Raw genomic sequence first — 26,823 nt, 5'->3', positions numbered from 1 at the left:
TACTTATTCTGAGTAATGTCATTAATTAGGCCTAACAGGCACACTGCCGGGGTATAGACTGATGGGAAGTCAAATTTGTCAGATAGGAAGCGGAGAACTGAGCGCCAAAAGGGTTGGATCCTAGGGCAATCCCAAACGGCGTGGATAAAGGTTCCCACCGCCTCCTGGCACCTAAAGCAAGAGTCCGAAGGCAACACACCCATTTTCTTAAGCCGTTCCAGGGTGTAATAGGTTCTTTGCAGATACCTAAATTGGATAAGGCGGTCTCTGGCACTAACCACCATGGGGTAATACGTGTGGGTCACCTCCTTCCATCTTTCTTCTGATAGAGATGGAATGTCCTTCACCCATTGGAGTAACGCTTTTTGGAAAGGAGAACCTTCTTGCGGGTTTAACAATAAGTATCCTTGGGTCAGGGGCTTAGAGAGGTCAGTGGTGCCCAGGAGCTCCTCAGCAGGGGAAAATTTTTGCGGGACATTCAGGTTCCCAAATTGGGCTTTAATTGCATGGCGTAGCTGGAGGTAGTGGAAAAAGGCTGTACAGGGGATGTCATATTTGTCCCGTAACATATCAAAGGAATAGAACTCAAAAATCAGGGGAAAAAAGATGAGCTAGGTAACTGACACCATGCTTACCCCATAGCACCGCACCTGGTAAGTTCAACAAATTGGGAAGACGCGGGTTAAGCCACAGGGGTGTTCTAGGGGAGGGTAGAGGGGAAGGAAGAAGCCTGTGCACCACCGACCAAACTCTGAGAACTGTACGTATGGGAGTTAGCCAACGAGAGGAAGGTGTAAATCTGTACAGGGCATTGACAAGGCCTTCATAAGACCCCAGCAAGGCTCCCACCAGAGCAACCGCAGTGTTACCCATGTCCAGGTCAAGCCACCAGTGTGCATATACCAGCTGGGAGGCCAAAAAATATTGGTACATGTTGGGGGCTGCCAGGCCTCCCCGATGTTTGGGCGCCTGAAGAGAGATAAGACCTATTCGAGGTGACTTGCTTTGCCAATAGAAGGATCTCAGTAACCTGTCCAAACGTGTAAAGAATCCCTTAGGGGGAAACACAGGACATACATTTAGTTTCATCTATATATCAGTAATAAAGCACTGGCCCTATTAGATAAGCGTGGTTGGGGAAAAGTTGTCGGTCACTATTTGACAGCTTGTTTCTGAGTTGGAAGAGTCTATTGTGTGGGGGTAGATCTGTGCTGTTCTCTTGCTGGATGACCGTATATGGAGAGCAGTATAATATAGAGAAGAAGGAAGAGAAGCCATAAGTAGTGCAGCTGTAAACTGTCCTCAATGTGGTGTTTTCTCTTTAGGAGAAAATTGTGTGTTCTTCAGTGTGCTATGGCTGCGGCAGGCTGTGTGTGTGCGCGTGCTGTGGCTGCAGCAGGCTGTGTGTGTTAGAGAGAAAAAGGCATACATTAAGGGGCAAGGGGTGGTGGGATCATAATACAGAAGTCCTATTTACCCATGTTCCTGTAGTGCAGCGTCCTGTAATGTCACAGCCCCACTTAGAAATTCCTGCTTAGCCAATCAGTGAGTGAGGCGGGACACAGCTGCAGCCACTGACTGTCTGAGTGGGTAGTTCCTGTTGGACCACAATGAGTCAGGAGTGCAGATGCTGACATAGAGCTGATGAATCTGGGCCTATGGCTGACCTCTATATTACAGGCATCTGGCATTGTTAGCAGTTTTTCTTTGTGTATGGTGATTATTTAGTTAGAAACATAAATTGTCAGCAGGAAAAGACCACCTGCTCCATCTAGTCTAGTTTTGAGCTCTTCAGCACATGGAGGCTGGAGACTGTATCTGAATCCACGCACACACAGAAGAAGCTGCTACTTTGCACCAGGTTGATAAATAACTCCCCTGGTGTCTGACTGGCCATTTATGAAGGAATCAGAGTCGGTCCCTGATAAAATTCAGGAGTCAGAGTTAGAGCTGCAGCTTACAGACTCCACAGACCTGCACAAAAGCTCCCTGCTTAGTCAGCCCCCTTAATTCATAGGTCAAGACTTGAAAACTGAGCATTATATTTCTCCCAGTACTGTGCATAAATGGTTACAACTCTGTTCCAGTTATTTTTGCATGACCTGATCTTGCAGAATTACCAATCCATCAAACACTGTATCTGGGTCTACACCCTGCTTTATAGTTAGTTTACGCACAAACTATTATGACCGTGAAGCTGTAGTCGTACCTTTAATTAAAAAATGATTTTCTACATAAAATATATCATCTACAATATTTGAACAGAGTATAAAAGGGTTAAAGACTTTCATAGGAAGTCATTGTGTAATTCCACTTTGGATGTGCAGTAGAAAGCTGAAGAACAGGCTACGTGGCTTATTACTGGAGCTAGAGCATCATCTTCTGACAAATGTCATCACTGTAGTGAAGCCTCTCCAACTACATTTCATATATCTGTAAGCTACTACTTCTCCTTCTTCTTTACTTAACCACTGTTTGCTTCTGGCTGACATGGCTCCCCAGCCTCCATGATGACTTCCATAAGCTGTGTAAAGTCTCCCTCGGTTAGACTTATGCCAGAGTCTTTTGGAGAAGAACAATGAGATCCATTCTGCTCTTTGCTTCCTCCATCGCAGTTTACATCTGGTTGCCCGTGCAAGACTCTGGAAGCCGCCCGCTGCAACTTTGGGGAGTTCATAGGAGAAAATGAAAAGATAGGATGTGATGATTTGTGCCCTGGGGTGTGTAGGGCATCAGGTGAAGCCAGGGATTGGCTTCCTTGGACTAATGCAGAGAAGCGCTGGGCTCTCGATAGCCTTCTTGGGATGTGCATAGGACTCTGCACAGTTTGATCCGTTGCCCTCATGGAGAGAGTACTTTCAACACTATTTGTACTAGCTTCTTCTTGTTCCTCCATGCTTCCTAGTGGCCACACAAAGCACTCTTTAGACCCCGGAGATAAACTAGTTGTTTCTTCTGCATTTTCATTAGATGTCCCCATCTTCCTGCTTTTTTGTGTGTGACCAAGGTTTGGGGTTCCATGGGTGGGAAATCGAGGACAGTATGCTGGACCTCCATTAAGAGGTGTCTGAGGTGCACTATAAAATCCTGGCCTCTCATAAAAAGGGGTGGACATAAAAACGTTTAGGTCACGTAGGGCCTCTCCACCTCTGTTTCCCATATCTCGGTGGGTAAAATGGGGGAGTCCGGGAGGAATTCCGCTCCGTCTTCTCATCAACAAGCTCAGTCTTGAGTTGGAACGAGGCGGACTTGGAGAGTGTACGCCAAGTAGACGTCCAAGAGGTCCGATTAATGGGGTCGAGTGATTGGCTTCTTCATTTTCATTTATTTGCTCAAGAGGAGGAAATTCCAAATCCTCCTTTTGCAAACTAAAAGGAAAAGGCAGAACAGTTACACATAAGTAGAGATGAGCGAATTTACTGAGACACAAAGACAGGTACATATGCCTGCATTCTCTGACAGCAAGCAGAGATAGAACTATAAGTTTTCATATTACAGAAACCTAGTCTCAGGGAAGAGGGAGAAGCACGTTGTCAGAGAGGACACTTGAGATGAGGTTTTTAGATGTCCAAAGTGGATAAGTATGAGAAAAAAAAAATGGGAAAGGGTGCAAGATAGGTTATACATGTATATTAGACAGGGTAGTATTCGGAAGGGAGATTGTTTAAAATATTGTTTTTGTTACCTGGATAACCCCTTTAATAAATTCTTCCTTGTGTATATCTTTTATAAGTATCTCAGATAAGGTGTGGAAGGCAGCTGATGCAGTGTGTGCAATTGTTTTTCTAAAATCTACACAATTTTGTGGTGCTTCATTTTTTTACCTTATATCAAAGGCAGAACCCATAAATGACGGTCTCCGAGTCTCTACTGTAGAAGCAGTATACGGAGGCTGAGGATCTGAATCATTCCAATATATATCTTTTTCCAGCGGAGGAAGGTTTTGGTGCATTTCATCCACCGCTAGCAGAGACACCTGATGGAGGAAGACATTTTTGTTACTTGAATAAATGACTAATTTAGGAAACACCTTTGAACGGGTATCAGTTATAGGACGTATACTACTCTAGTGTTCCATATAAGTTTACTCATTTATTTGCATGCCCAGATTCACTGGATGACTTTGTCATTGCCAAACAATGTGTGTTGAGTACTGTTTTTAATATGTGTGTTGAGTTACTGTTTTTAATATGAAAAACTAAAAGGGCTATTCTGATTATTGACATTTTTGCCTATTCCATTAACCACAATATGCCAGACAAAACAGAGATGAAAAGCAAGAGAGAATAGGCTGGCCATTCATGCTGCTCTGTCCATTAAAGTCTAAAGTTTTTGTTAATTGCATAAACAAAATGGTCACAAAGCATAAATCAGTAGTATAAGCAGATTCCGCTTTCTCTCTCCTCCTTTGAGAAATCACCTTACATGCTGCCCATAGAATTTTATGGAGTGGGGAGGAAGCAGACAGAGAGACTCTAGAAAATTAGAGTAAGTATTAGATCTAACCCCAGTGCTGGATTCACAGTATACACTGATTAGCACTGATCTATAATGTCCTTTATGCTGCTGCTGGTTCTGAGGGTGTGCTAAAAAGATATAGGGAAGCATGGTCTCATGTACTGTATGTGTGTGCAGTGTATGGGAAATATCATAAAGGCTAGGCCTCATCAACTAGATCAGGGGCAAATGAAATTTAGAGACCTGCAGAGGGAAAGCTAGTAAAAGATACCATATAAGTTATACAATGGCTGAAACTACTCACACAGTTTCTGTACACACACAGGACAACTTTTCCTGAAAATGGAAAAGAGCATAACTGATTCTTTTCCCTTTTTTTTGACTGCCTTTAGGCTTTTTGCTTGGCACAGTAGGAGTCTCATGACCCCTGTTCTCCAGTGCCCCCAACCATCAAACATCTATCTATCTATCTATCTATCTATCTATCTATCTATCTATCTATCTATCTATCTATCTGTGTGTGTTATACGTTTATATTTATATACTTTTCTGATTTTTGTTGTTGTCCTGAATCACTACCTGAAAGTTTCTGTCAATTAGCCAATTGGTCTCAAAATCATCGTCATCTTGTCCAAATGGGTTAATTAACTGTTCAGCGACCTGGAGGATACACAAGGATGTTTACAGTCATGTCATATATTTCTATAAAACTAACTGTATTAGTGTCTCTTGTCTATGTGAGGATGTGTGAAGCCACCCAAAGACTTACCTTTAACCAGCCAGCATAGAAAAAGAATTGTAAGAGAGTAAATACTGGGACATAGAGGTCTAGATCATGGCCAGGGTATCCCTTCTCAGGGTCCAGGAACTGACGGCCGATTAGGCAAGCCAGGAAAAAGCTGTACACAGCCACTGTGACCACCTAGAAAGAGGGAGAAAATCAGGAATTGCAAGAATATATAAGTTGTTTAAAGAGATTGTATAGGATAAGAAAAAGATGGCTGCTTTCTTCAGGTAAGCTGCAATACCATGCACAACCTGGAAACAGGTATTTTTATTTCTTAAAGAGGAAAAAAAAAAATTAACCTTCTGCAAATAAGAATCAAATAGCATTAGTTACCTATAAGTTTTGAAACTACCAAAAATCCATTTGTTTTGGTGGGTTTTTTTCTGTATTGTGTGGCTGTACTTCCTGGTCGAGCAGTTGTACACAGTACTACAGGTCCTAGAATGCAATGCTTTCCCACATCGTCACAGTCCCCCACCCTGCCCATTCTCCGCCCTAATCTGTTGCAAAACATCTAGGCTGTGTTCACATATTGCAGTTTCATTGTGTTACTGAATTATTTGCAGTACTTTATCATTTCATTGGGGTCCCACCCACACAGCACACAGTTACTACCTGTAACACCACACAGCACACAGTTACTACCTGTAACACCACACAGCACGCTGTATTCTCTACCTGTAACAACACACAGCACACAGTTACTACCTGTAACACCACACAGCACGCTGTATTCTCTACCTGTAACACCACACAGCACGCTGTATTCTCTACCTGTAACACCACACAGCACGCTGTATTCTCTACCTGTAACACCACACAGCACGCTGTATTCTCTACCTGTAACACCACACAGCACGCTGTATTCTCTACCTGTAACACCACACAGCACGCTGTATTCTCTACCTGTAACACCACACAGCACGCTGTATTCTCTACCTGTAACACCTCACAGCACACTGTATTCTCTACCTGTAACACCACAGCACACTGTATTCTCTACCTGTAACACCACACAGCACGCTGTATTCTCTACCTGTAACACCACACAGCATGCTGTATTCTCTACCTGTAACACCACACAGCACACTGTATTCTCTACCTGTAACACCACACAGCACGCTGTATTCTCTGCCTGTAACACCACACAGCACACTGTATTCTCTACCTGTAACATCTCACAGCACACGCTGTATTCTCTACCTGTAACACCACACAGCACGCTGTATTCTCTACCTGTAACACCACACAGCATGCTGTATTCTCTACCTGTAACACCACACAGCATGCTGTATTCTCTACCTGTAACACCACACAGCATGCTGTATTCTCTACCTGTAACACCACACAGCACACTGTATTCTCTACCTGTAACATCTCACAGCACACACTGTATTCTTTACCTGTAACACCACACAGCATGCTGTATTCTCTACCTGTAACACCACACAGCACACTGTATTCTCTACCTGTAACACCACACAGCACGCTGTATTCTCTACCAGTAACACCACACAGCACACTGTATTCTCTACCTGTAACATCTCACAGCACACGCTGTATTCTCTACCTGTAACACCACACAGCACACTGTATTCTCTAACTGTAACACCACACAGCACGCTGTATTCTCTACCTGTAAAACCACACAGCACGCTGTACTGTCTACCTGTAACACCACACAGCACGCTGTATTCACTACCTGTAACACCACACAGCGCACTGTATTCTCTACCTGTAGGACCACACAGCACACTGTATTCTCTACCTGTAACACCACACAGCACGCTGTATTCTCTACCTGTAACACCACACAGCGCACTGTATTTTCTACCTGTAACACCACACATCACGCTGTATTCTCTACCTGTAACACCACAAAGTACACTGTATTCTCTACCTGTAACACCACACTGTATTCTCTACCTGTAACACCACATAGCACGCTGTATTCTCTACCTGTAACACCACACAGCACGCTGTATTCTCTACCTGTAACACCACACAGCACACTGTATTCTCTACCTGTAACACCTCACAGCACACTGTATTCTCTACCTGTAACACCACACAGCACACTGTATTCTCTACCTGTAACACCACACAGCACGCTGTATTCTCTACCTGTAACACCACACAGCACGCTATATTCTCTACCTGTAACAACACACAGCATGCTGTATTCTCTACCTGTAACACCACACAGCACACTGTATTCTCTACCTGTAACACCACACAGCATGCTGTATTCTCTACCTGTAACACCACACAGCACACTGTATTCTCTACCTGTAACACCACACAGCACGCTGTATTCTCTACCTGTAACACCACACAGCACACTATTCTCTACCTGTAACATCTCACAGCACGCTGTATTCTCTACCTGTAACACCACACAGCACACTGTATTCTCTACCTGTAACACCACACAGCACGCTGTATTCTCTACCTGTAACACCACACAGCACACTGTATTCTCTACCTGTAACACCACACAGCACGCTGTATTCTCTACCTGTAAAACCACACAGCACGCTGTACTGTCTACCTGTAACACCACACAGCACACTGTATTCTCTACCTGTAACACCACACAGCACGCTGTATTCACTACCTGTAACACCACACAGCGCACTGTATTCTCTACCTGTAGGACCACACAGCACACTGTATTCTCTACCTGTAACACCACACAGCACGCTGTATTCTCTACCTCTAACACCACACAGCGCACTGTATTTTCTACCTGTAACACCACACATCACGCTGTATTCTCTACCTGTAACACCACAAAGTACACTGTATTCTCTACCTGTAACAGCACACAACACGTTGTATTCTCTACCTGTAACACCCACACAGTACACTGTATTCTCTACCTGTAACACCACACATCACGCTGTATTTTCTACCTGTAACACCACACAGCACACTGTATTCTCTACCTGTAACACCACACAGCACGCTGTATTCTCTACCTGTAACACTGTAACATCAGCCTGTGCTCAGCAAACACACACCATGTGAGACAGAAGCATGTAATATCTGTCTCCTAAGGTGGGAGAGCAGTGAGAGCAGGAGTCAATGTGGATCTGCACAGAGGCCATATTTCTTCACTTCCTGGATTTATATCAGCTACCAGTGAGGCAGAACCGTACAGATATGGTAATACATTGTATAGACACATCTATATAACTTTTAATGTAGTTTTTATAGAAAACAAGTTTTCCTTATGCTGAGTTCCCCTTTAAAGAAAGCCATGTTTTTCCTTATATAAAAAGCAAAGTTGTCTGTATAAGAGGACCCATAGTTTGCAGTGACTTTTTTCATATGTGAGCCACGTCAGTGTGAGAAGCTTACAAAGGTCAAGAATACCCTTCTGATAAATGAGACACACTGTGGCGACTTTGTGGCTAAAGAATAAGGTTAATGGGAATTTGACAACAGAAGAAAATAAATTCATGTTGCAAAATAAAGATTGATATAATATAAAAGTAATAGTGACAGTACCTGAGTATAAACCAGGGGAATGCTGATCCAGTCATATCCAAACAACCTTCCACACTGTGTACGCAGGGAGTTCAGCTCCTGAGGCAGGGAATAGTTATCAATGCTCGGTTGTATATAACAATTAAATCACAGGCTGTATTGTTTGTGGCTAAACCATGTATAACACACAAGAACAAGAAAGAATTGGTGTAAAATACATGTCAGGTACCCTTAGCATACATAACACTTTAACATGGGGTATCAGGACAAAAGGTCCTAGTAGGACACAGCATAAGGGCCAGTTCACACTGAGGAAACATTGCGCCATGTTTCCTCAGTGTGAACTGGCCCTAAGATCAAAAGAAGAAAAATCACAACAGGGAGGAAAATGGGGGGATCAAGAGAAGGATCTCCCGAAATTAATGTGTCTTTATAGCCCCCACCATCCTACTAAATGGTTTCAATAATCAAGAGGACTTGAATGACTTGGGCTGTGGTGTGCCTGTTTACAATACTAATTTGCAAAGTAGCTCTCCTCTACAAGAACTAGCTCTACACTGAGAACTACTTACCTTCAAATCAATGACCGATCCTTAAAGGGCCTTGAAATATGATTGGAGATTATATACGAGGGGCAAGAACTTCACTACATTCGTCTACAGATGAGTTAATTATTTATTTTGGGAAATATTCTCTCTTGGCATAAAACCCTAGCCATATGGTAAGCTACCTCCACTAGGTGGCAGTGTAGAGCAAGTTCTTTTATTTTTGGAGTAGAGCTACACATACATCAGCAGATACAGAGCTTGGCGGAGGGAACATGGACCCCCAGGTCATTGTGTTCTCACAATGTATTTTCATGCATGTTCTTATGCTAAATCTTTATTGTTTTATGCTTTAAAACCACATGTAATGAACGCTGCATTGAGATCTGCATTGTGCAATGTAATACATAAATAATAGGTCACTCATTGTTAGGAAGTCATTCAATCTGGCTAACTATGGCCAAAACAAATACAGTGAAATACTGACAGACACAACAAAAATCAAAGGATGTGCCCTGTTTTTTTCTGCTGTGTATTCCTTTGTGTATCTTTACAAACATAGCCTTAGTGTGTGTCCACACTACAGAAATCACGCGGTTAACTTTCTACAGATCCCGTTGCTCGCTTCCCCCCCCCCACTCCCGCTTGAAGTTCCGCCAGTCCCATAGACTCTATTCTATGGTCAGGCAGATTCCGCCTTACCTGTTCATTATTTGGGCAGACGGCGGAATCTGCCTGACCAATGGAGTCTATGGGATGGCAGAGAGTGAGGCACGCTATCTGTGTGATTTCCATAGTGTGGACATACCCTAACAATAATATACATCAGAAATGAGCTCAAATTGTAGGTAAATGTAGGTTCCCCTAGCTGGCCTTGATCTCTCTTTGTGGCACACAGACAGATGCACAGAGATGGGCACCTCTTAATAGATTTGCTTCATAGAGAAACAGTATGAGCCGTGGGATTCTGCCGCTTTTGCTCAGTGTAAACTGGGCCTAAGGGCCTTATTCCACCAGACGATTATCGTTCAGATTATCGTTAAATCGTTCGAGACCTGGACCTATTTTTATCGTTGCTCATTTGCAAAACGTTAGCAAATCGTTCGCATTGAATAAGACATTGTTCGGTCGTTCGCAATAGATACGAACGCAATAGCGAAGAAAAAACAATCGCAATTACGATCATAAGTAACGATTATCGTTCCATGGAAATGAGTGAACGTTTTCAGGTCTTTTGCAATAGCGGTCGTTTGAGATCGTTAATCGTTAACGATTATGCAAATGATAATCGTCCGGTGAAATAGGGCCCTAAGAGTGAGCCGTCTGCCTCCTAGGCCGTTCTGACAAAGCTTCTTGAAAGTGTTGGGGTGGTGGTTATGTAAGGGCACACATGGTGAACAGGCTCTGGACAGTCCAGACGGACCACCAGTAGAGAGAATTGTTTGATCCACTAACAAGCTCAAGCAGCTCACACAGTTTTCTTGTCCACCATCCAGACACAGGTGGCACCTTCATTACACCGCTGTCTACCCAGACCAATTCCAGGCACCAGGGGCGTAGCTAATGTCCCTTGGGCCCTGGTGCAAGAGTTCAACTTGGGCCCTCCCCCCCTTCCTTGACCAAACTATGCGATAGATTAGATAGATAGATAGATAGATAGATAGATAGATAGATATTACCAATAATACCAGTATATAGGATGGAAATATAATCACCATACATATTACCGCCATGCTGTTACTGACCAAATCCTGTATACTGAGACCAATATTACCAAGGTGCAAATATTACCGCCACACCACAACCACTACCATCACCACCATATTGTTACTGACCAAATCCAGTATACCGAGACCAATACTGACTAATACCACCACCACTGCTGCTACTGACTAACACCACCACATACTGACTAATACCACCGCTGGTACTGAATAACATCCACTGTACACAGATCACTATCACCTCATCCAGAAGAGGCAGACCCAGCTCTACACAGGCTCTATACACCATATACATTACAGTGCACTTACATCAGGTGACTCACAGGGGACGTCTTCTTTGATCGGAGTTCTTCCCTTTTCATCATCTTCTCCATCTGGGCCATTATGAGAACTTCTCCGAGCCACGAATCCACAGAATCTGCCAGACAGAGATATTAGGCTCCTCACTCTGTCACCATCCTCATCTCTATACAAACTGCACATCTGTATTGGCCCCTTTACACCCTCAGTTAGTGGGTAGGCTGACTCTGTTACCCCCCCCCCTTATAGTATATGCCCCCCTCTGTGTAGAGATGGCCCCTTGTTCAGTCTTCCATATATATGGCCCCATGTGCATCTCCTTGACAGCCCCTCTCAGTGTAGTCCCCCCTTTTAGATGGTCCCCTCTGTGTTGTCCCCCTTATCTTTTCCCCCATATAGATGCCTTCCTTATGTTTCCCCCCCTTGTAGATGCCCCCACTGTGTTGTCTTCCTGTACTTTCCCCCTCATGTATATGCCCCCACTGTGTTGTCTTCTTATACATTCCCCCCTATGTTACCCCCCATGTATATGCCCCCACTGTGTTGTCTTCTTATACATTCCCCCCTATGTTACCCCCCATGTATATGCCCCCACTGTGTTGTCTTCTTATACATACCCCCCTATGTATATGCCCCCACTGTGTTGTCTTCTTATACATCCCCCAATGTATATGCCCCCACTGGGTTGTCTTCTTATAAATACCCCCCTATGTTACCCCCCATGTATATGCCCCCACTGTGTTGTCTTCTTATAAATACCCCCCTATGTTACCCCCCATGTATATGCCCCCACTGTGTTGTCTTCTTATACATTCCCCCTATGTATATGCCCCCACTGTGTTGTCTTCTTATACATCCCCCAATGTATATGCCCCCACTGTGTTGTCTTCTTATAAATACCCCCCTATGTTACCCCCCATGTATATGCCCCCACTGTGTTGTCTTCTTATAAATACCCCCCCTATGTTACCCCCCATGTACATGCCCCCACTGTGTTGCCTTCGTATACATCCCCCCCATGTTACCCCCCCATGTATATGCCCCCACTATGTTGCCCCCCATGCATATGCCCCCACTGTGTTGTCTTCGTATACATCCCCCCCATGCTACCCCCCATGTAGATGCTCCCACCATGTTGCCCCACTGTATATGCCCCCTTGTCAAGTAGATAAAAACAAAAGGGGGGGGGGGGAAACAACAACAACTCACCTTTAACCTCGTTCCCCCGTCGCAGCTCCCTTCTCTGCGGTGTTGGACGGTCCGCAGCTGACGCTGGCTCCCTCCTTTCATCCCCTGTGCCCGCCGCTCCGCACTCCTGAACTCCCGGCCGATGCTCTACTACCTGGCGGTGTCCCCGGGATTCCCCTGCAGCACATGCACCAGGAAGGTCAGTGTGCGCGGGAGCTTTTACTTCCGGGTCAGGGAGCGCTCCCTGACCCGGAAGTAACAGCCCCGGCGTACACAGCTCCCTGATGCGTGTGCTGCAGTGGAATCCCGGGGACACCGCCAGGTAGTGGAGCATCGGCCGGGAGTTCAGGAGTGCGGAGCGGCGGGCACAGGGGATGAAAGGAGGGAGCCAGCATCAGCTGCGGGCCCGTCCTGGAGAGCGGAGCGGCGGGCACAGGGGATGAAAGGAGGGAGCCAGCATCAGCTGCGGGCCCGTCCTGGAGAGCGGAGCGGCGGGCGCAGAGGATACAGGGAGAGGGGCCGCGGGCCCCTCTCCGTGGCGGGCCGGGTCGCAGCAGCGACCGCTGCGACCACGGTCGCTACGCCACTGCCAGGCACCTATATCATGAATAAAAAAGCCTTTATATGATTCCAACAACTCCTTCTTAATGTTTTTTTTTCTGTTAATGAGTGTATATTTGCCTTCACACTAGAACCCCAATCACCAGTATGGACAATTGCCCCCCCCCCCCCCTTACTCTGAGGATGAGCGTCAGCAAAACACTGTCACGTATCCGCCCTTCTGTCCTGGCTGTTACTGCTAGGTTAGCAAACCATACACAAGGAATCCAGAACTTGTTGTGAGGAGAAGAAATGGCATCGAATTTCATAAGTTCCGCTGGTGTCATGAAGCCTGTGGTGATCAAAGAGGAAAATATTAAAGACTTGTTATCAGTCTCCTTGTGCCTTAATGCAACCAAGTTTTATGTACAATTGAATGCAAAAGTTTTCATAGATGCCCAATTGCTTCAGTGACATTGGTAGCCCTGGTGGCAGTTGGCTGCCGCACTGGCACATGGTGACACTGGCACAAGGTGACAGCGCTATCATTTCAGTGTGGCCTACATGTGTATTAGGGTCATCCATCCAGCATCATACTTACCAGCATTCACAATGTGCTGCAGGGTCGGGAATCTCTTATAAACCGCAGTACTAATTGAGCGCAGGATGAGAACCCCAGAAAGACTGGCATAGCGCATAAGTGTCCGTCGCATCATCCTCCCTCGTTCGTCTGTGCCATGCACATTGCTGGACACCAAGCACATGAGGCGATCTAACCAGGGTACGCTCTCATACTGAGCCCACCAACGGGAGACTACCAAAGTCACATAGAAACCTACGAGAAAGACAAAACAGAACTGACCTGAACTTGGAAATTAAAAATAAAGCACAAGTTCACTTAAAATGTTATTAACATTCTTTGTGAAGTTTAAAAAAATCCTTTAACACTCTATTTTGTCAGATAATTTCTCTGGGTGTTTTGCCATTGTGGTGAGACCTGACAGCAGGGGAAAGGATGCATTGCTCAGTACGAAATGAAATAATTTAGATTTATTCATGGTAATGGAGATTAGCTAGAATGCCAGGTAAAGCTGCACAAACAAACAAGCTGTTGTGCCTCACTGGAGCACTAGGGATGAGTGTAACTTGAGCATGTTTGAGTCTGATCGTTTGGCAATTAAATAACGGAGGCTGAAGAAGTTGGATGCAGCCCTAGTGAGTTCTGAAAAACATGGATACAGCCATAGGCTGAATTCTTTGGGGCTGCATCCAACTTCTCCAGCCACCATTATTGAAATACAGAACAAATGCATTTGAGCGTGCTCAAGTTGCACTCGTCTCTATGGTGCACCACTAAGCACTAAACAGTTGCTGCTACTGAAAAGTTAGGAGGATTAAACTGCATTAAGCATGCAACAGTAGACACACGGGTATAAACACAAGGGACAGCTTTCCAGAACTTTATGGTTAGTGAGAGATGAGAGGGAAGCCTTGATTTACCTTTCAGAAATAAGCAAACTGGCTCAGCTTGCAGGTACAAACCCAGGCTTTCAGGCCCTCACTCCTTCTCTTAGTACATACAAAGCCCTGTCCACTTCATGTGTTCTGTCCTGGTCTAGCTGTTAATGAAGACAAATTTGACAGTAGACAGCAAATTGTGGTCTTGCTGTTTCTGACCCTCAGGGATCACAGGAACCCTGGTTGGGAGACACTGCTCTAAATGAAAGCTACTAAATTATGATTTTAAAACTACACCCCTCAAAACTGCTGATATAATTTTGGGAAAAGATTACCGGTGAGAAGGAAAGATTAATGGAAAGACTGCTTTTTTAAACAAATTCCCCTGCAATAACAGCTGATCAGTTAGTTTGTTTTATATAAGTATTGTCTTAATGAGACAACCCCTTTAAATTATATGTTAGTCCAATCTGGTATACGATTAATGCGAATGTACTACTATGTCTAAAGAATTTTTTTAATATCACCTGGTCGTTTCCGGCATGTAGATCCGGGTAGCAGAGTCCATTTTTCAAACCACCGCCTAGTTTCAGCCATCTGCAATTAGGCCTGCTCGGTGCACTGCAGGCAGACCCAGCGTCCCCAATTCACCGACATCCCCTTCCCTCGGTGACGTGCCTCCTTCAGAATCAGGTCTGGCCACATCACTGAGGGGAGGGGATATCCGTGAACTGGAGTCATTAGGCCTATCTGCAGTGCACCGAGCAGGCCTAATTGCAGATGGCGGGAACCGAGCACCAGTTTACAAAATAGACTATGTCACTGCAATCTATGCACCATCGCTGACTAGGTGATATAGCATAAAAATTTAATTAAGCATAGTGGTACATTCACTTTAAGGTGAAATTAAAAAAAAACTAGGTTTGAGGGCAAATATCACAAGGTATATATGAATAGCACATCAATTCCTTACTGGAACTAAGAGAATTTATACACAAAAACAAGCAGTCCAGACCGGTAAATATTCTTTGCAGAACGGCAGTGTTGAACATAGCTAATCTGATTATAAACTTGCTTAAACCTCTGATGCATGTGTAGGCAGCAGTGTTTATCAGTGGTCATAGTTCACTTACGCAACCTTTTAATGACTACTACATGTGTAATAAGTATAATGAAAGGACTGGTGGGATTAGGATAAAGATCAAAATGTATGGAAAAGAATATGGGGACTAATCTAAAGCGATAATCTGATTACATTAAACACAACAACTACTTGTAATATTGCATAAGCAAATGTATTGAGTGAATATAGCTAGCAGTCCTTATTTAGGCTACGTTCACACAACGTATGTTATCATTAAAAAACCTGTTGTTGCAGGTTGCAATAACAGCGTTGTTTAATGACCGGCCAATTACATTACAGCCTATGGAACCATGGCCGTAGTGTATACACACTGTATACACTATGGCCAGTGTTCCATGTGGCCGTACAAAAAACTGACATGTCTATTGTGCAGCCGCTATTCAGTAAACAGCAGCTGCACGAAATAGGCTGTGCACGGGCTCCTGAGCATACTTTACATTGTGGTGTATGGCTATGGCTAATAAGCACCCAAATGTGCACGCATTCCAATTAAAGTAAAGTGATGCTCACCCAGCCGTCTGAACATCTAAGACAGCGGCCGTTGTTTGACTTGGCCGTGTCAAACAACGGCCACTATTTTTGCCAAGATAGCCGCTTTCAATCCAAGATCTGTCCTGGGGTCTGTTCGGCAGGTGATGCAGTTATTGTCCTAAAAAAAACTTCTAAACTTGCAGCCCTGTGTTAGCTTTGTGGTCTAGAGTGTCTGTGCCCTAGGCCTGTGACGCCTCTCCGTTCCTCCTCCTTGCCCATTTCGCCATTAGGAATGCCCCTGGGTAGGATTTCCCCTATTCATCACTTGTGTTGGATCAATTTGAAGCAATTTTGGGGTTGGGTGGGGGGTCAGATTGTGGGTACAGAGTCGCTTTTACAGATAGCTTGAGTACTGTTGGGTCTTCATATTCCCTTCTGTGCCCTCAGATCTACCACTCCTTGCTTGTCTATTTTAGCAAATAAATGCAATGCCCCAAAAATAACTAATTCTGGATTTTTATAGCTTTGTGATGTGCAGCTCCTCTCTTGTTCATACTAGAAATGTTGGTTTATCAGTCATACATTTCTAGACAGAGTAACAGAGGAACAGCACTGCACAAAGCTATAAGAAATGATGTTCCAGCATTGTTTTTTCATGGGGAATATGAATATTTACCAAAACAGACTGGTCAGGAGCGGCAACAGGTCGTCTGTTCACTTAAGATCAAAGTAATTGGCCAAATCTCAACCTGTGTTATTAAACACATTTGAATCCTGCTGTCTGGAGAAGGTGCAAACCCATACTTTCAGCAAGTTCACTCATTTCTGTTATTAATCAATGAAAGGTGAGGGAAACAGTGTAGCTGTATGGGCTGGAGAGGTAGTGGTTGCACTTGGGGGCCTATACTCCACCCAGTCTCTAAGCATTGAAATATTACAGTAAGGATTAAAGGGATTGTCTTGGTTTAGAAAAAAGCGTTCCTGTCTTCTTCTAAAAACAGCGCCACTCTTGTCCGTAGACTGTGTGCAGTAGTTCAGCCCCATTCATTTTAATGGCATTGAGCCATTAATGGTGGATAGAATTTTGCTGTTTATGGAAAAAACAGACATTTGTATCTAATCATGTAGAACCCCTTTAAAGTGATTCTGTACCCACTTTGTGACCCCTTCCAACTACTTATACCTTCTTGTAGAAAGTCCTTTCTGCTGGTATGTTTATCAACGCTGGTTGTGCTTTCCTGAGGCCACAAACACCTGTGTGGTGTTGGTCCTCGTCTCCCTCTGCCTCCCGTTCCCGAACAGTGTGAGCTGTAAGTGCGCATGTGCCGCCTCCTGACCCCTCAGCGCCGATGCAATGATGTAGCCGGGTCCGCGCTGCCTCTGTAATGTGTCCTCTCAGCGTCGTTCCCACCCCGTGGTAGTGACGCGCACGGCCCTTCCCTGCCTCTCCTGTTTGACACCCTCCTCGCGCATACCATGGTGCCGCTGCCGGGATCAGCTTGTCCTCTTCTTTGGACATGCGGCGTTGCGCGCCGGTCCCATTCTGGCGCAATGATGCACCAGGTTACTCGGAGAAGGCCAGTTGCTTCACTGCGCCTGCGCGGGATAGGCATGCAATGGCGCATGTCCAAAGAAGAGGACAAGCTGATTCTGGCAGCGGGTGGCACCATGGTATGCGGGGGGGGGGGGGGGCGGTGACAGGTAGGAGAGGCGGGGAAGGGCCGTGCATGTCACTACCGCGGGGCGGGGACGACACTGAGAGGACACACCAGTGACGCCGGGGGGTCAGAAGGCGGCGCATGCGCACTTACAGCTAACACTTTGCAGGTGGACAGAGGGAAGAATGGGAGGCAGGGGGAGACAGAGACCAACACCACAGAGGCTGTGCTGGCCTAGGGCACGATCGCTCTAGGCCATGCCCCTTTGACACGGCTACAGCTCAACTAAAGTATGATTTTTGGCCTCAGGACAGCACAACCAGAGTTGATAAACATACCAGTAAAAAGGACTTCTCATCAGCTACAAAAAGGCATAAGTAGTTGGAGGGTTCACAAAGTGGGTACAGAGTCGCTTTAAGATGATGATGAAATAGCAGAATCTCTCAGTGCAGAATATATACATTGACAGAATACCATTAATATATACAGTGGTATGAAGCCATCAGTAGTTAGATTAAGGGCTTCTTCACCACAGCCTGGTACAGTCAAATTAGGTGGCAATAATGGAAATGCCATAGTTGGGCATTTGTCCGTTCTGTTCACTCCAGATGTAATTCACTGCTAGGGTTTTGTAGTCTTTAAAACAGCAGCAATCCATCTTCTGGATAAGCTTTTGGTCAGATAAGCCTTACCTAGGACAAATGATACTGGAATCAGCTCGGCGTAGTTGTTGCAGTACAATGCAAGCTTCTCAAAGTGAATCCTCTGGTGCTCAGTAAGAAGGAGCCTGTAGCACGGATAGAAGAAGGACCAGCATCAGGGTCAATTCACAGGCTGTAGATTTTGTTGCAGAAATTTCTGCAATTGCCTTATTTCATTTTAATAGATCATGTTGAAATCTATGTGCTCGCAGCAGCAATAACTTCAGTCACATAAATGCAAGTGATTTTTATTTTGAAGGGGTTATGTAGGGTTAGGTGCTTTCTTCCAGAAACAGTACCATGCCTGTCTTCAGCTGTGTAGTGTTACAACTGGGCTCCATTCACTTCAATAGAATTTAGTTGCAATATCACACACAACCTAAGGACGGATGTGACACTGTTTCTGGAAGAAATGAGCTATGTTTTTCTAATCTTGGATAACCTTTTTTCTCTAGCCTACCAAGAGTGGGTACAAAATACAAAGAAAGGTGCCAATCCTTCCTTTATATCCATTAGTTTTTATCTGTATTGGCCTACCTCCTGGTTTTGAGTAAAAATACAGAAAAAATTTGAACCAGCCTAGTTATGGATCAAAGGTGGGCCAAAGACAGGCTACAAAAATGGTGGAGGGTGTCAGGCATAAAACATATCAGGAAAGATGTAAGGAATTGAATTTGTATAGTCTGGAAGAAAGAAGGGAAAGGGGGAGGGGTGATCGAAACCTTTAAATATGTCAGGACTACATAAGGTTCAAGAGAGAAGTGTTTTAAAAAAAACAGGGGGACACAATGGGAATGAACAACATGAGTTTATAGAAGTACCCTAATGAAAATGATAATTCCCCACAAAGAGAAATAAACAGTCTAGTAGTGACATAACAGGTGAGTCATTGTCTGAACTTTAGAGATTGCGTAGTTTAGAACAGATTGGTCATCTTTTGTTTTGTTTTTTGTGTCACTAATCCTTGTTATTACATAGCTGCTATTTTATAAAGAGTTAAAGGCCCTATTCCACAAACGAAGCAACGATCAGCCTACAGGAACAACCTGAACAACATAAACAGCCGACATGAATAGATTCCATGGGACGATTATCGGCCATAACGGCCGATATTGGCCAAATACGTCCGATAATCGTTCCGTGGAGTAGGGCCTTAAGTTACATTCGGTAAATGATCCAAAGATCATATACAGTATATCCAACAGCACAATTATTAGTTAATAATAATAAATATGTACGTGTAGAAAAATTGCATTACCCTGCATAGAACTAAGCTTGACAGTGATGTAGCAGAGCAAAATAGGTACTTTATCTTCTTACCACATTGCTAGGTCACATGGTAAGTTCTTCCATTTAAAAATAGAGACATCATTCAGACAGATATACTGCTATTTATTCTGGATTAAATAATAGATATATTAAGAGGAAACGAACAGCAGGTTAGAAAAATCGAACCCGCTGTTACGTCAGAGCAGGAGAAGCTGAGGAAGAGGGAAGTTTTCTTCCTTAGGCCCCGTTCACACGTAGCAAAACTAGCGGAATTCCGCTGCGGACAATGCCGTTAGCCTCCCTCTCATAATGGGAGTCTATGGGAGGCGCACGTTGCTGTTCTCACAGACTCTCTCCGCGCTGAAGAATAAACATGTTCATTCTTCAGAGCGGGGAGAGCAGCAGCGCGCGCCTCCAATAGACTCCCATTATGAGAGGGAGGCTAACGGCATTCCGCGGCAGACAATTCCGCCGCCGAATTCCACTAGTTTTGCTACGTGTGAACGTAGCCTTAGTGCTGTTTTTCTGCAATTTATTTTATACTTATATGTTAATTAGACAGTTTAGTGCACTAGGGGGTAGCACTATAGCCCATATACACATGGAGTGATTTTCCATCAATCTGGACCAGCAATTCCCCAGTGAATGAGCAGACACTCATTTGTTGGCTTATTTGTTGCCCCGTCAAATACAAGAAAAAAAAAAGAGCCACCAGATCCACTGAGCACCAGTTACTAAAAGAGTCCGATGGACCCAATTGACCTTAATGGGGTCCATTGGGTTGCCAGCTGGCGTACGTCATTTCACTGGATTTTAACTGGATGAAAAATAACGTTGATGGATTCAGCAGTGGAAGCCGAACATTGAGCCTCCAGTGCAGCCGTGAACCTAGCTTAAAGGGTCTGTAAACAGGTACAGTGACTTCTGCGGCCCTGCGGCGCTCACTTCAGTCAGCTCCACACCTTAGGAGTGGGTTAGGCAGCACAGCTCAGCTTCAGTGCTCCTCCAATAAAGGAAGGAGCTTTGAGGGCCGCCCACTGCCTGGGGAAGAGAAGACCGCCCCCACCTGGTCCTGGAGGAGAGGAGGACTGCCCTGCATGTTAGGGTAAGGGAAAGGCCCCCACTCGGGTGTGCGGAGGGGGTAGGGCTTAAGTTGCAGGGGCGGAGTCGTGTGTGTGTGTTCAACTACCAGTACCTGAAAAATATCGGAAGCTTCATCCTGCATTATACAGTACCCCGCTCCCCTTCATGTACTGTTCAGGCCCTTGTTAACAGTATAGAGGGGGGTCCTCTATGATACAGTACCTATGTACTGTTCAGGGCCTGGTGCTTATATATGCAGAGGGGTGGCGGTTCTTTATGGGCACCAGGCTATGAACAGTACATGGAGTTGGGGGGGGGGCACTGTATCACACAGGATCCCATCTCTATACTGTTCACTAGGCCCTGAAAGTTACATTGGGGAAGGGTGGGGAGGTCACCCAGCTTTCCCAGCATCTTGTAGTCAGTATGATAGGTCACCCAGATTTCCAGCATCAAATACCCAGTATGATGGAGGTCACCCAGCTTTCCTAGCCTCCTGTACTGGTTGTGGAGCAGAAAAGCAGGCACAGTTAGGAACCTGGGAAAGCTGGATAACACTTTCTGATACAAGGGTAATATGCTGAGGGCCTAATACTGGGGTCTATAATATGCTGGGGACCTGATACTGGGGTGTGTAATATGCTCAGGGCCTGATACTGGGGTCTGTAATGCTCCCTCTGTATTGTCCTAATTGTAAGGTCCTTACAATGAGAACAATATAGGGAAAATTCTGCCCCCCCCTTTTTCGGTAACAAGCCACACCCCGCAAACCACACCCACAAACCACATAAAAAGTGTGTGTGTGGGGGTTGGGGGGGCGTCGACACTCAAAGTGCCTAGGGCAGCATAAACTACAAATACAGGCCTGGCCATACTCCTTAGGAATAACTGGAAGGTCATAGCTGAGCAACTACAGTATACGATCTTTTTCACCGCTGGCTACTTTTTACATAATTTGGATGTGTAATTAAAAACCTTTAAAAAACCTAAATACAATTTCCTCCTAAGAATAGTAATGATAGTAGGTGACATGTAATATATATACTAGTACCTGTAGGTGACGCTGATGATGAAGTAGAGACCAACAAAGATAAGGAACTCCCGGTAGAGTAATTTGTAGATACTGCCTCGCCATCGGAGAAGCAACCTGGAGAAGGTCCCCAGCTTGGCATCTGCCACACGATTGCTGTATGTGACCGTCATGTGTCCTGGGGGGGTTCCTACATGTTGTATGGATAAGAAAACTATGTTATGTGATACATGCATTTGTATTAAAGGGGACGTTTGGCAAAAAAAAGTTCAAATCAACTGGTAGCAGAAAGTGGCAGAGATATGTCATTTCCTTCTATTAAGTCACAAGTCTTCCAGTACTAATCAGCTGCTGTATGCCCTGCAGGAAGAGGTATTCTTTCCAGTCTAGAGATTTTCCATGGGGATTTGCTACTGCTCTGGACAGTTCCTGTCACAGACAGAGCACTGTGTTGGACAGGGAAGAAAACACCACTTCCTGCAGGACATACAGCAGCTCATAAGTACTGGAAGACTGGAGATTTTTTTAAAGAAGTAAATTACTAATCTCTAGATTTTCTGGCACCAGTTGATTAGAAAGTTGTTTGTTTTTTTGCTAAACTACCCCTTTAAGTTAATAGTGTACAGTGGAAAAAGACTGGTACGCCCAAAAGTTAATACATGGCGAAGAGATATCAAATGTTGAGCAAAGGAACAGAAACAGCAGCCAAAAAGAACACTTCTTTCATGTTAAAAAGTTCTAAAAAAATTTAAGCTAAAATCTGATTGGTTGCTAGATAGATGGTCCCTAAGGCTAGGTTTACACTGCAGTCCATTTAACATATGCTTTTAAAGCATATGTTTAATAGATCCGTTAAAAAAAACTGCAGAGTGAACCTACCCTAACTGGTACCTACAGTGTATACAGTGTATTGTAAAAATAAGGAAACATACAGTTGTAACCTGGTGACTGTGTATTTAGTAGATCATGCCTTTTCCTAAGAGGACTAAATTAAGATACTTAAAGACCAAGTAAATATCTCATGGAAAAATCCAAATGTTTGGCCTGCAAGGACCTAACATCTCAAATAAACTATATAAAGCTCAGCTCCATTTATATTTTGAACAATGATGGTGTTTTTCCACTACCTGCCACTGTCTAAAAAACAACAGGGTTGCCAGGGCCTAGTACAGTCACATTGATGGGGAGCAGGCTCGGCACTGACATCCTTCTTGGCTTTGGCTGGAATCCTTTTATAAATTCCATCCTATTAATTGTCATTATGTGGGAGCATCATATAATGTGAATGTATCATCAAAAAGTCTAAATCTATATCACGATTTTAGGATAAACATATAATGTTTTTATACTACATCACTTCCAATCTGTCGGTGGACTTTTATTCATTTCAGCTGCCATAAAGCACACATTTGCTGCTGTACTAACTATACAGGAAATACAGGAATATAGCCACCCCTGGAAAGTGTTTAAAAATATTACATAATAGTTTTTTTTTAACAAATATTTTTCTTTTTTTTTTCCAAAAACATTTTATTGAAATGTAGTCAGAAGAGATGTCTCAGTTAACAATATATATGTAAATGCCTGCAGAAGACCCAACAAAAGGTCATAAGTACAAAGGAAAATACACATAAGTCACATTCGAAATATGACAGTGTATAAGACCAAGAAGATAACCGAAGATTTTGTCCCTTCCAGGCTGAGTGTCCAAGGAGACATCATAGCAAAAGATCCATAGCCAGAGAACTATATCCCCCCTTCCCTTCCCCTTTAACTGAACTCCCCTCCCCCAACAATCCCTTCCCCTCCCCTTCCCCTCTCGTCCAATAAATCCTTTCCTAAGTAGCCCTCCTATCCGGTATTTGTAATTTGCCCAAGGAGTTAGCTAGTGCCTCCCTGTTATACCACTCCGTATACTTGAAAACCTTCATTAGGTCCTCTATCTCTGTAGGCGTGAAACTATATTCAATAAAAGCCCTCCATTTCTTGAAAAATTGTTTCGTTCCTTTTTCCTTATGTCGCTCCGTCTCTATCCGATCGAGATTAAGGATGTGGGACATAGTGTCACTGATCTCTGTTAACGTTGGTATGGAAGATTGTAACCAATGTCTCAATATACACTTCTTCACCACCAATAAGAATAGATGAATTATGAGAGCCGAAGTACGATTGAGATCTAAATCAGGTGTGTCCGGTGTAAGAATATGGAAGATCACAATCTGGGGAGTGGGCGGCAGCGACACTCTCCACACTCTCTTGGCATATGCAAACGCCTCGGTCCACACCTTCGACGCTTCAGGGCATGACCACAGCCCATGTAAAAGATTCGCCCTGTCCAACTGACATGACGGGCAAGCCCTTAGGTAATGGGCTGGGGCATTTGCATAGGACAAATCGAAGGCATGTGTGGCCCTATGTATGAATTTGAAATACATCTCACGCCACTGCTCATTTACCATTGCTTTTCGTACTCCCTCCAGACCCTTTAGTATGCCCATGGGTAAACCTTCGTCCTGCAACTCTCTAGCCCACTTTCCAAAAAAATACCCGCTTGTTCCTTGTGTAAGATTTGTTTTTGTAAGGTGGGGTTATTTTTCTAAACTAAAATTATATACAGTAAAAATTATTTTAACCCCTTACTGTTTAAATATTGGTTTTATGTTAAACATATTTTTAAAGAATTTTTGGTGACATTTTTTCTAATTTTCCATTTTTCTATTAATATTATAATAAATAAACTTGAAATCCTGCAGTTTTCATTTTCACCACTAGGGCTTAAACTAAGCGGAGACTTCCTGTTGTGTCTATAGTGATAAGAGGAGGGTACTGTAAAGTGACCTGTACAGCATTACAGCGACATGTGACATCAGTAGATAGAGGAGATAGAAGCAGCTCCCTGTGGAATGGCCTCTTCACAGGTCAAAGAGTATGCTCACTGATGTTTCTCATTCATCTCAAAGAGACAGAGTATGTCTGTTGTTGTCTATGTCCATGAGACTTGCTGTAACGCATGGCACTAAATGCTGTTAAGAATACCTCAGGCAAGATGGCAGCCCCCATAACAATGTATGGACCATAAAATTAAAAACATTACAGTCAGAAAATAGAAACAAATTCAAATAAAAGAACAACTTTTTGTATTCCATAAAAGAAAAACATATTCCCTTTCAGCCCTAATTGTACTGTGTTTCTTATAATAGTATATAATGTACAGGACGACTATAATACACAGCCAACATCACACCGCAATGTCCAGGATCAGAGGTAACTCCATCGATAACGACTAAGGCATCTAAGAGGCCCATCAGTGATCTACATAGTGATTATGGGGTACCGGTGGGTTTTTATAGCGGCCTGGGGCCCTCAAGTTTACCACAGCAATTTTTCATCTATACATTGATAGGCAAGTATGATCACCTTTGTGGGACAAAGCAAAAAAGCAAAATTAAGTTAAATAAATAAAATTAAAAGAGGATAGTCCCCCTCAAAATACACACTCCACCGTGGTAACAAGACAGAGTAAAATACATGGTATGAAACAAATGTAGCATTGTTCTTCCATTTCTTTCATATATATATATATATATATATATATATATATATATATATATAATTTTTTTTTTTTTTAAGTAAAAGTAAATTATGAAAATAATCAAAATGTAGGGCTCAAAAAGTGCTATTCCCCATAAAGCATGTTTTTATTTAGCATGTAATATAATATGGAAAAAAAACACAAACTACTTTAATTGGACCAATCCATGTTCACACATTACAGACTAACAAGAGTGAATCTGTAAATTGAATGTATACCAAAATGGTGCCTAAAAAAAAATCACAACTCTAAACCATTACAGTGAAATAAACATTCCTTGCTCTTTCTAGAATGTGACGAGGAAAAGATGCTTGACCTTGAAAGCCTAAAATAGGTCAGTAAGGGGTTAAGCAGCAACCTCTGTAGTGGAATATGATAGGCAGATTTAGGTAGAGTTTTTTAGTATTTAATTAGAGATGAGCGAACCTGGAGCATGCTCGAGTCCATCCGAACCCGAACTTTCGGCATTTGATTAGCGGTGGCTGCTGAAGTTGGATAAAGCCCTAAGGCTATGTGGAAAACATGGATATAGTCATTGGCTGTATCCATGTTTTCCAGACAACCTTAGAGCTTTATCCAAGTTCAGCAGCCACTGCTAATCAAATACCGAACGTTTGGGTTCGGATTGAAAATTGACGATCACCACTGGCTACCTACTGTATGTGCACCATCTCCAAGGAATACCATGACAATGTATTTATGTGACCTGACATAATCGTATAATGTGTGGTAATAATTTATATAGCTTGATACCATCTAGACAGTATACATAGGCCCATACCTCATATTAAATAGTGGAGATTCATACATCAAGTTGAAAGTTACTTACAAGTCACCAATCAGACCTACTTCATGTCCTACTTGTTCCTGTCTTCACCCATTGAGCTCTGCTGCAGAAATGACCAAATCTGTTCTGTGGTCCTGTGATCCCGTAATCCGCTCTTACAGTATTCACTTTGTTGTCCCCATAACCAACCACCCCCATCCCACAGTTACCGCGCACACTTGTGGGCTTAGTGTGCGCAGCTCCTGGCACTGCTTTCTCTGGTCCGACGTAAACTGTTTGCTCTTTAAATCTTTTCCTGTTTGGATTTTCGTGGAGATTAATAGTGACAGATTAAAAAACTTCATGAGATGCGAAGTAGGCCTAAGATGTCCTAATGCCATAATAGAGTGTTAAGAATGGAAAAGTTACATTTAAGGGATGAATGATGTGTTTTACAAATGGACAGAAGAGTTTGCTAATGGTTATATAGAGTAGAGGATGGCACAGCATAGCAGGGAGAATGCTTCGCCTTTGCTGTACAACAGTATAAAAAATGTTATCAGGACTGTTATGGGCCTCACGGCAACCCCTGTGGAGGTGAAGAAAAAAAAATTTGA

General features: G+C 43.7%; 1 protein-coding gene across 4 annotated transcripts; it reads right to left on the bottom strand.

Annotated features, from left to right (window-relative positions):
* BEST1 (bestrophin 1) lies at window positions 1–26,390 on the bottom strand. 4 transcript variants are annotated; one of them, XM_069965711.1, is made up of 10 exons: window positions 26,270–26,390; window positions 21,870–22,062; window positions 18,458–18,552; window positions 13,636–13,869; window positions 13,232–13,386; window positions 8,759–8,836; window positions 5,228–5,380; window positions 5,038–5,118; window positions 3,825–3,976; window positions 1–3,368 (listed from the first exon to the last, which is right to left on the bottom strand). In XM_069965711.1, exons 2-10 carry the CDS (start codon window positions 22,019–22,021, stop codon window positions 2,465–2,467), a joined length of 2,004 nt encoding a protein of 667 aa, XP_069821812.1. In that variant the 5' UTR covers window positions 22,022–22,062; window positions 26,270–26,390; the 3' UTR covers window positions 1–2,464. The 4 variants fall into 4 exon arrangements, with proteins under 4 accessions (XP_069821812.1, XP_069821810.1, XP_069821811.1 ...); XM_069965709.1 differs by having other exon boundaries at window positions 21,870–22,038; XM_069965710.1 differs by having other exon boundaries at window positions 21,870–22,038; window positions 26,290–26,390.
* Between the last annotated feature and the right edge of the window lie 433 nt (window positions 26,391–26,823).

The sequence above is a fragment of the Dendropsophus ebraccatus genome, chromosome 4 (genome assembly GCF_027789765.1).
Source record: "Dendropsophus ebraccatus isolate aDenEbr1 chromosome 4, aDenEbr1.pat, whole genome shotgun sequence".
NCBI classification, from domain to species: domain Eukaryota; kingdom Metazoa; phylum Chordata; class Amphibia; order Anura; family Hylidae; genus Dendropsophus; species Dendropsophus ebraccatus.
Note: the sequence above shows the minus strand (reverse complement) of the source record. Positions and strands in the feature narration are given on the sequence as shown.

Bases quoted from the DNA above. Each gene is read 5' to 3' on its own strand.
- BEST1 (XM_069965711.1), bottom strand. From the start codon at position 22,021: ATGACGGTCACATACAGCAATCGTGTGGCAGATGCCAAGCTGGGGACC. The intron at 13,870-18,457 runs GTAAGGCTTATC...TCTTTCTCGTAG, and splicing joins TCCAGTATCATTTGTCCTAG to GTTTCTATGTGACTTTGGTA. The intron at 5,119-5,227 runs GTAAGTCTTTGG...TGTATCCTCCAG, and splicing joins TCTATGCTGGCTGGTTAAAG to GTCGCTGAACAGTTAATTAA.